The sequence below is a fragment of the Lotus japonicus genome, chromosome 5 (assembly GCF_012489685.1).
Source record: "Lotus japonicus ecotype B-129 chromosome 5, LjGifu_v1.2".
NCBI classification, from domain to species: Eukaryota; Viridiplantae; Streptophyta; class Magnoliopsida; order Fabales; family Fabaceae; genus Lotus; species Lotus japonicus.
The window spans coordinates 58,502,866-58,513,895 of record NC_080045.1 but is presented as its reverse complement, the minus strand read 5'-3'; the positions used below and the strand labels follow the sequence as shown (position 1 = coordinate 58,513,895).

General features: G+C 32.5%; 1 protein-coding gene across 1 annotated transcript; it reads right to left on the bottom strand.

Annotated features, from left to right (window-relative positions):
* LOC130720390 (probable protein S-acyltransferase 15) lies at window positions 1-4,327 on the bottom strand. Its single transcript, XM_057571027.1, has 7 exons — window positions 3,991-4,327; window positions 3,392-3,484; window positions 3,174-3,275; window positions 3,024-3,095; window positions 932-1,030; window positions 746-841; window positions 1-645 (listed from the first exon to the last, which is right to left on the bottom strand). Exons 1-7 carry the CDS (start codon window positions 4,264-4,266, stop codon window positions 553-555), a joined length of 831 nt encoding a protein of 276 aa, XP_057427010.1. The 5' UTR covers window positions 4,267-4,327; the 3' UTR covers window positions 1-552.
* Window positions 4,328-11,030: the final 6,703 nt, after the last annotated feature.

The following is an 11,030-nucleotide window of genomic DNA, read 5'->3' as shown; positions in this document are numbered from 1 at the left end:
TGACACAGGAACTGGACTGATCTTATTCAATGTTATATACAGGAAATCCAAAAATGGAGGTAATTTCTCAATCATAAGATAACAAGGAAAGATATTGCAACTAGTATGTGTATGGCTGAACCTACAAATGAAAATTTCTAGAGTCTAGGAACTCCCCAATAACACCATGAAAAGACCCTTGTGACAAAAATCCAAATACTCTAAATGTGTGCTAGAACCGTATTTTGTTGTCAGAACTCGGGAATAAAATCAAAGAAATTTTTTGTTACGTGATTTACATGATCTCCAAATAACTTTCATTTTCTACAAGACTACATCCTATGATGGTGTCTAGATGGTAAAAGGCCAGCATTCAATACTTTTGTAGAGGATCAAAGGATAGTGTAAGCTTACTTTTCAATGATTGCATAAAGGATCAACCACCTCTACTCTTCAAACCTTTGCTGATTACCAAATTTAGATGAGGAAGCTCTTAATTCAAAAGTCCAAGAATCAAGACCAATAGGCATGACCTGCGGTTAATTCAGGACCTGGTCGAACCACAAAGGTTCATCAATTTTCGCGTGATGCGGGGAAGCTAACTCCATCCTTGAGATGGCCGACTGCAGTGGGACATAACCATGTCAACATGTTTGGACCTAAAATCTGGTCAAGAAATAGAAGAAAAAATATATTGTTAGGTAAGAACTATCAGCCTGTACATGCAAACTAGTGCCAAACAAGACCACAAAGAATAGGGAGAGACCAGAGTAATATTTTTGTATGCACCAAGATTGAATGTATGCCGGTAGCTCTGCCCAGACTTCATAGCCAGCCATTTTGCACGAATTCCTTCATAATACTGAAAAAGGGCACAAATTGACAACTCCCAAGCCATTAATAAAGAGAAGATTTTTTTAATGGAGTACATTACATCCAACTGAAAACCCACCTCTATTGTTGTCATATTATGAAGGATAAGGTAGACATGCCATCCAGACAGAGTTAAAAGCGTTATAGTCAAGGCCGTAATCATCACTCCATAAAAGACCTAGATATCATTCATAAGTTGTTAATTTTTATATTTTAAGAAAATTAAGGATTAAAAAGAAGAAGAAACAGCTATTCAAGTTTTCAGTATATTTTTTCAACAGAAAACCCATGTCAGTAGTTAACAAAAATAAATTCACAATCTCTGACTTCAATTATAAACATCAACAGAATAAAGAAATTGAGCAAATGTGTTGTTTCATCATTTACTAATTACTAGTGATAAAAATAATATTATTGGCTTTTCAAGTGAGTTTCGACTACTACATTGGTTAGTGATACACAACATAAGAGAACATACCCATATGCCCAATACCTTAAGGTTTTTGGTAAAAATAGTGTCAAGTTCTCTAGGTGCTTCGCTGTTTTGGCCCATTGGTGCAAGTTTCTCTACTTTGTGGCTCCCATTATCTCCCTAACTTGGTATTAGAGCTCCTGATCTCAGGGAGCTCTACTTCCGCATCTAAATACTAGCCACCAACACTGAGTGCAACTGTTTAATACATGCAACTACAACTGCTACTACCAGGATTAGCCTGGCATCGGCCCAAGACTGAATCACCACATCCAGGCGGCCCTTGAACAGGAAACATTTCCACACACAGCTTTCGTCTCCAGAATGTGTAACACGCGCACCATAGTATTGGCATCCATTCGAGCCACTCCTACCACAGACAAAGTCACTAGACCATTTTACCAGATAAACACATCATTGTAACCAATGGATCCAATATCCCAATTACCAGATGTGGTACCATTCAACTCCTACCCTCTCCACTTAAATAATGTGCTTCATGTCCCTAAACTTAAATAATTTGCGTCTATACAAAAAACCACCAAAGATTTAAATTATCCAATGATATTTTTCCACACTCGTTGTGTCTTTTATAATCTTGCCATGAGGAGGATGATCAGAGTTTCTAAGGAACAGGATGGGTTATACTATCTCCAACAGGAGGAAACCAAGGATAGTACCAGACAAAAGGTGTTCACTTTAAGTAATCGGACAAGTTCAGTATCTTGGACATTGTCCCAAATATGGTTTCAATACACGTCTTGGGCTCCACCATTTCGTGTCCTTAAGTCTTTCTTTCCTTACTTGTTCACAAAAATAAGAGGGATAATGTACAAACTATCCTCATGTTTAAGGATTTAACAAAAAGAACCCTGAACTTTGATTCTGAAAATGAATTCTTCAACCATAAAAAATGTCTCAAAAAACCTACTTTGTTTTCGTATGGGATGTGAAGAAGAGTAAACTAACAAAAACAATTGAAAAAAATGTTACTAGGGCCTTTTTTACTGAATAAAGGATGATTTTATGATTTTTTTCCTACTCAGAACCAGGCATCAAATCAGAATAGGCTTGCACAAGGGGAAGAAACTTCCAGTTCTTTGTAGCATAGATAATGCCTACGACGCCAAACAATTTTTCAAGGTGCGTGTAAAGTATGCATAGTGCAGCGATAATGTATCGGAGGTTCAAGCCAAAATAAAACAAAGTCTTATATTAAGCATTACCAACATTTTTATCCCAAGCATTAGTAGAAAACAAAGTCTTCAACCTGTATCTTATGTAGGACATGAGTATAGTGACAGTTGAAAATAGATGGGCACCAACTACTAATTAGATGTGATTCCATCATTTTCCGGATCAACACAAAGGATGCTATGACTCAAGAGATTTTAACTCAGAAAATTTTATCAGGAAGTAACTATAAAGCTTATTATGTGTGCTTATACATACCGAGTTTGAAGAAGTTAAAATATAATTGTTGCAAAGTGCAAACTAACAAAGGAAAAGCAAAGAGTTTTCTCTCAACTTAAGAAAATGCATCAGCAGTGACATTGGATGATAAAAGAAACTAGGATTATCTGATTCAGTATTTACTATTGGAACGATTAGAAAGAGACATGTTATAACATGAATTAGAAAGAGACGTGAAATAACATGAATACAACTAATATTGACAAATTCATAAATTAGAACTTACATAATAGATCTTAAGAGAACTCTCCTTAATGGGTTGCCAGTCCTTCTGAAACACGCAGCTTATAAATATAACCTGACCATTGCCAAAGCTTATGTCAAATAGGATCCTTTTCCATTATTAAAAAAAGTAGATAGCATATCGAAAGCGTACCATAGAATAAAGACTTGCTATGGTGGCATATGATACAAAAACAAAAAATGCTTTATAATTCCAATAACCAACACAATTATTTATCCACAAGCAGTGATGATCCTACATCAAATTCAGCAACCAAACAAAAAGGTTAGAATAAACCCTTAACTCATGAACTCAAATGCGAAGTTGAACCTTAAAAAATAACATCCATAGTTGGCAAACAACTGACCTACCATTTTCAGAATACACCTTCTACAGACCCTGCAATGATGAGTCCTCGGAGGCTTGTATGCAAAGCACTTGTCACATTTCTTCCGTTCTGCATTCTGCAACAAATTGCTAAGGAACTCAGTAACGGATCAAACAAAGTAGATCACCAACGTGCGACATAAAAACATCAACAAATTATTCTGTCACAAATACATCATCAATTTATTATGAAGTAAAAACAACACTTAAATCATTGACCATAAAAAACCCTGATTGGAGGTAAATGTCACAGAGTATCTGATCATAGAAATATGAGTCATGAGTGCAATGCAAACAGCTATAAGTTGTAAGTTAAGCTCTGTAAATTGTTCACTGGTCATAATAGCTAAATCATAACCCTAACAGCATTGATCCATTGTCAATTTACAAAGCAATTAAGATTCAGATAATTTCAGTGCAAATTCCTACTATAACATACAATCAGTCTGTTCCTTAAAATACCAATTAGGAAAAAAGGAAAAAAATTTCATTCCTCAGATCAAACACAAATCCAACAAAGCAGAGAGCATTAGCTGAAAACGACCCAGTTGAATCCCCCACATGGGAATGCGGAAAAGCTTACATCTTTGGCAAATTGATGGGAATTGGAATCTCTGGCCTCAACATCAGGAACGTAGGAAGAAGGAACATGACCCGGGTCAGTGAGGACGCAAACAAAGAAAGAGAAAATGGTGAGAGAGGCGAAGAGGGTGAAGATGGAGGCATTCAAGGTTCCAGGTGAGGTGTGTAAACTGAGCCAATCATGGAGGAAGATGAAGATTGTAGTGTAATACACAAAAAGCATCAACAACAACACTGCCAACACTGGTAGAGATACAAATCTCTTCCCCTTCATCATCACCTCTCTATGCCAAATTCTGGTGCACTATCACAAGTTACATATTCTTTGTTGGATTTCTTAATTTTTCTTTTTTAAGATCGGTGCCCTCATCTAATTCTGTTTGAGTCGGGAACATCTGCATCATGGTGAGGCTAACTCTCCTAGCGCAGGTTTATTCCATCCACAAGACTCGAACTCGAGACCTTACTTAAGGGGAATCAAGTAGATTTATTAATTTGTAATTACTTTACTATTTATATAACTCATTTTATGAGTTTTTTATTCCTAAGTATAATTCAATTTATAATATTTAATGAGAAAAAGAATGATGTCCAACAATGGCAATTTTTTTACATAGTCAATCAATCAGATTTTAAGGATGTGTCATGTTGACTAATTAAATTTTTAATAAAAAATAGATTTTATCATCTTCTTAAAATCTGATTAGCCGTTTTTGTAAAAAAAAAATTACATCGTCAATGTATAGAAACTATAATTAAATTAAAATTATAAAAAATGTTAGTAACAATCAATGTATTATTATTAAAATCTAAAAAAACTTAGTATGTGCTATATTAGTTAGTTTAAATGTAATTTTACACCAAAATTTGATGTTCTCATGAGAAATAATTCATTTATATATAATCTGATTTTTTTTATTTTCTTTGAGTGTGAAATATGTTAATAAATTTGACTTTTTTTATTGCACTTGGAAAATTAAATTTCACTTGTTTTTTTTTTTTATCAAAGGTGCAAAGGTTACCATTCAAAGTTTGTCTAACGACACTTACATCAGTGAGACTAAATTTCACTTGTTTAAAGTGAATTTTCACCACAAAAGTGGAAGTTCGTTTTTTTATCAAGAGATGAGACGTCTTGTTTTACTTTCTAAGATGAGAGACCATTAGAGAGAAATTTTCTTTCTTACAAAGCAAGATTGTTCTTTCTTTCTGTAGGAATGTCAAAATGTGAATTGGATTAAAAAAATTCAAGTCTAAAATAACTTTTTGGAAACCCCGACTAGCATACAAAAAATTATTGGCCCGTTATAGATTGGTCCAAATCCATAAAAGCCCAAATACTGAAAAAAAAGGTTACATGTGTTTTTAATCCCCTAAAATAACGAATTACTGATATTGGTCCAACTTTAAGTTTTGTTGTTTTTAATCCCCTAAAATAATGAATTACTGATTTTGGTCCAACTTGTTTTGTTGATTCTAATCCCTAAAGTTATAAATTATTGATTTTGGCCCCTCTATCAATTTTTTGTGACGGTTTAAGCCTGCCAGTAGCACATTAAACCGCCACAAAATATGTTACTTGCGGCTTAAGCTGTCACAAAAAGGGATTGACTATTGAGGGACCAAAATCAATAATTCATTATTTAGGAAAAAAAACACATTTAACAAAAAAAAATAAAGTCAGATGTTAATAAGTTATCAATCTCAAAATTTAATAAATCACTCTAAAAGGGACTAGATTTTTATAATATATACATGATTAATCATATATGTAAGTCAAACTCTTAGATTGTGATGAAGTACTCGTGAGAATTTATGTAAGAAGTTTTTTACTTGTCTATAAGTTATTTTAAATTTATTTTTATATATAAGCTGTTATGATTAGTTTACGAATAAGTACGTATATCTACTTATAACATATTTTGAGTTTATTTTCATAATCTTTTTAAATTAGCTTATGAATAAATGTTTACGGTAAATGCTTATTAAAGCGGATTTCCAAAATGCACAATTAATCAATTGCTAGATTTTCCAGCTAGCTGGAAGTTGTTTCCTAACTAATCAAAAGTGTACTGTACAAGATGGTGCATAATAGACATAGCCATCAATCTATGTCATATATATAGGTGCTGTAGCATTGAGCATTGGAGATGCAGATATGCGGATCCTTAATTGTTCAATGTGGGGATAGGAATTCTTCTCTTTGTGGACCCTTACCAGTACACATTCTGGCTGATAATTGGTAATAATGTAATGAAAGTGGGACACACAAAGAAAATGGTGCATTCTGCGCACTGCAAACTTAAAGGAGTGGTGAAGTTGAGAGCATAGCAAACAATGCAAAGTTAAGGAGGTACAATGGTATAGTTGGCAAAACAGCAAAAGTGACTGAATATATAGGACCAGTAATAATAATCAAGGTCTATTTAGGGGACCATATTTTGAACTTTCACTTTCCATTAGTTTTGGCTAATGAAAAGGTTGCCAAACTGAACAGGGGAAAAGCAAACTGCAAAAGTGGTATCCAATTAATTGAACTATTCACATGTTTAGATACACAACAAAAAAAAATATGTGTGAAATTAAGATTAGGGCGGTCAAAATAAAAATTAAAAAAAGTTGATTTTGTCTACCGCAATTTTTTTTAATAATAATTTGGAGGGCTATAGCCTAGAAACAAATAAACTATAGCAACTATAGCAATCTGGGAGTTGAAACTCCCGTAACATCATCGGTGATAAAAGAGAGGAGCTCATGGGGAACATTCTCCCCATTGAATCTAAAATCTTATACTCCATGGCATAGGAAGCTAAAAAATTGGCACTCTTGTTGGCTTCCTTGTATATGTCACTAAACCAGACTTCTCACCACGATTTTGATTCATCATAATTTTATATTGTGTATTTAAACATGCACATGTAATACATTTCTCTAAACACACTTCGTATCATTAATTATTTTCTAAGAACTCAACATGTTTTCTAGGATTGGACAAATGTGTTGGTTTTTTTAGAATTAGATCAATCATAAGAAAGTTGTTAAAGAGAATGTGTTAAAAAAAGTGTATTACTAACACCTATAATAGTATAAAGGCATGGTCCTCATTTTGCTTCTAGCTAGAAATATCTTAGTCGGATTGGTACATTGGTTTTTTTTTTTTTGAACCACATGGTACATTGATGGACCATGAAATTTTTGCTAAAGAATAATAATGTGTAATGAGCTAACAACAACTGAGGCTTTGCTATGCTCTAGCTGGATTTATATATGAATTCGCATGGTCCATCCATTTAGCATATGTTATTGTAGTTCACCCTCTAAAATCTAATTTTTCATAATATCAATTTAGTGTTTGAAATAATTGAGATACCATACATGATTATTAGATTGCGTACCAAAAAAGGAATTTTATTGTATAGCATATGTAATATGATTTTTTACTAGTAATATTGTAACATTTTTCAAATCAGCATAAGATTTTTTTTTAGGATTTAGTTTAGTATTGTAGTTTGATTAAAACTTAAAAGCAGTAATGGGGTCGGTATGACTTAATCCCTCAGGAACATGTTCCATTGCTGCTCACTGCATCACACTGACTCCATTAATGCTTTTAAGTTTTAATCAAACTACACTACAACACTAAACTATGCGTATCACATATCCTACTATTATTATATTAGCATTGTATTTAGATCTTTAAACCTGTTTGCGCAGCTAATAAATTAACATAAACTCTTTAATTTAATAAAGAGTAAAATATATTCACCTTCAAGGTTTGCTAAAAGAGTGTTGTTCCAGTAACCATTCAAAATGGGAGGGTATAATATTCTTTAGTTTATTTTTTAGCATATAAAGACTAGATTGTAAATTTTAATTAAAAATTTTACTTCGGAGGAAACATGACAAATTAAAGTATGAAACTCTTCATTTTAGAGGGGTATTTGAAAAATTGCCTTGTAAAAATTACACTTACCCAATTTTTGTCTAAAACATACACTCTAGTCATTTTAAATTTTACGATGGAATATCAAAATCCATCACAAAATTTTTAGATAATGAATTACAGGGATAGAATTAGTGACGGATTTGACAAGGCTGTGTATAGAAATTTTGGGGCCTAAGGCGAAAATATTAAAATGATTTTATTTTGACAAGAATTTTAAAGAGACAAGATATATCAATTTTCAGTTTTTTATATTAACCTTCTAGTTTTTTGAGCTGTAAAATCATTTATCAGATTTTTATACAGTAAAACAAATAAGAAAGTTATGAACAATAGAACCAGGAACACAATGAATAAAACAATGTCAGATTTTGCTACACTTTAAATTCAAATATTTCATTTAATAATTCACTTCAACCCAACGTGAAAAAAAAAAATTAGAGAAGAAATAATTAGTGAAGTCATTGAAAAACATTGTATAATACTATAGATACATAAGTCATAAAAAAATAACTATAATAAGTAACACAAATTAATTTTTTCAATTTTGAGAATGAAAAAATAACTGATATTTATTTACTTATTTTTTGAAAATGTAAATTTGTTGATACAAAATACTACAACTAATAACTACTAAAGTTGCACTTCAAAGTTCTAATGTTGCATTTTCTCTGTTGCCATTAAATTTTTCATTATTTTATTACATTTCTTAAGTCTTAATAGTATATTCTATATATACTAATTTTTTGCGGGGCTTTTAATATATTGGGAGGCCTTAGGCAATTGTCTAATTGGCATAGTGATATACACGACCCTGGGATTTGACTAAGGATATTTTTCGTTCAAAAGTCGTCGTTGATTTAAATCCATCTATTTTAGCGGCGGATTTATTTTCCATCTCCAAAATTCGTCATTAATACATGCAAAATTTAACAATATCGACGAGTTTTAGAGAAAGAAATATAATCCACTACTAAAATAGGCATATGTAATTTTGAGATGACTTTTGCGACGAAAAACATCCATTTATAAAATTCGTCACTAATTATATTTCTATTATTCGGATTATGGATTCTGATATTTCATCCTAAAAGTTGAAAGGGGCGGAGTGAAGTGTATATTTTATATAGCAATGAGACGGAGTGTAATTTTGACAAACATTAAGAAAAATGTGTCTATTTTACTCATTAGTAAATCATATTTTATTTAGACTAATCATAGTCATTAGTCATTGATTACAAAATTTAAGGGCCAATAATTGGGCTGGAGAAAGCAGTAGCTAGAAAACTCAGCTGCCAATCGAGATCCAAATCAAATCAGGTTTGATCCAAGATTCAGAGCCATTAGTTTTACTATCAATGTAAAATCATCAACGCACCTTCCAACCTAGGCAAAATTTAACAAAAATCGTACTTTTGATACAATTTTTTTTTTTCTTCTGATTGTTCGTTCTTTAGTTTCATCTTTTACTCGTATGGATCTTTTGTTTGTTCGTCGTTCCGGCAATACTGTCGCTGACTTTTTAGCCCGGGGAGCCTCCTCTTTTGCTGTTTGGATAGAGGAAGGCCCTCCTGGTCTTGACACTTTTATTACTTCTGATGCTTTGACTTCTATGCCGGCTTGATTTAATATATTTGAACCACTTTCAAAAAAAAACTTATTTAAAACTTTAATTTACATAAATTAGATATGGCTTTTTCGAACTAAATTTGTAACTTTTTTCAAATTCATTTTGTAACTTCCTTCATGATTATTCCATTGTTGTCCTCTCTTCTTCATCACTCTTTTATTCTTAATGAGAAGGCAATTAATTAATCTCCTCCTATATGCTATTCTAACTTGCCTTCAGCCACATTGTGATTATATATTGTGATGAAGTGCCTTGTTAACTCAAATAATTTATTAGCACGAGTACAACTAGTACTCATGATTCTTCCAACTTCATCAAAAAGACTTATTGTGTCATTATTAATCATTCAACAGAAGTAGTGTGGTACCAACACCCATTATGATGAGATCGTTTATAACTTTGCTGGGTACAAGAGCCAACAACTAGGACAGCTAGATTTGACACCCCACTCATTAGAAATGTCACCCCACTTTCGGAAACTTAGTTTCCGAAATATTTCGGAAATAAGGTTTCCGAAGTATTTTTTCACTCAAAAGTGGGATGTTACATGTATTTTGCACTACAAATCATGAATTAATTTCGGAATATAAGATTCCGAAATAATTCGGAACCCGAAAATCCGAAATTTGGGGGTGTGAAATCTAAGGGTTGGGGTGTCAAATCCAGCTATCAAAAACTAGTAGTTATTTTGTTGCACCCTTTGTTTTACATGGTAGGACAAGTAGTGACAGAGGCACAGAACATAGCATGTCTCATCAACCAAAATATCGATCTGTCCTTGGTCATGCTATTGCAATACTACCCTTCTTCTCATTGCAAATGCAACCTAATTAAGTTCCTTTCCTAACTTTTGTTTTCAAGGTGAACAAGAAAAAGACTGATATATGAAGTTTTCCTCAAACCACAAACCAGCAGGTCTATGCAAAAGCAAGGCTTCATAAAATTGTCAACCACAATCAACTATCTGCAACAATTATTTCATCTCTTGGTTGTAGAAACTGATTTCAAACAATAAAAATGATACTGATGAATGAGTAAGTGGGTCTTTATAAATCTTTCTACAATTGACCGTAAAGACAGACATCATATTAAAAAGAGTTTATTTAAGTGTATCTTATAGCATAAACGTTTATACAAATGTTTGACAGAATTTATGTAAATAGCTCAAATGACCTACTTATAAACTGTTTTGAGTTTATTTTCATAAATTGTTCAAGTTAGCTTATAAATAGAAGTACATGCTTACCAAAAAACTATTTTCAGCTTACTTCAGAAGTTTATCAAATTAGCTCATGAATAAGCGTTGATATGGTCATACTGTTTACCCAAATGTACGCAGAATCGATTGTGGAGACAAGCTTTTATAAATAGTTTTTGAGTTTCAAAAACGATTATAAGAGAATAGAAGACTGATTAAACATGCTGAAAAATGAATATATATTTGGACTTTCAATCGAACAAGATCAAG

Bases quoted from the DNA above. Each gene is read 5' to 3' on its own strand.
- LOC130720390 (XM_057571027.1), bottom strand. From the start codon at position 4,266: ATGATGAAGGGGAAGAGATTTGTATCTCTACCAGTGTTGGCAGTGTTG. The intron at 3,485-3,990 runs GTAAGCTTTTCC...AATTTGTTGCAG, and splicing joins CCCATCAATTTGCCAAAGAT to AATGCAGAACGGAAGAAATG. The intron at 646-745 runs GTCTCTCCCTAT...TTTCTTGACCAG, and splicing joins CATACAAAAATATTACTCTG to ATTTTAGGTCCAAACATGTT.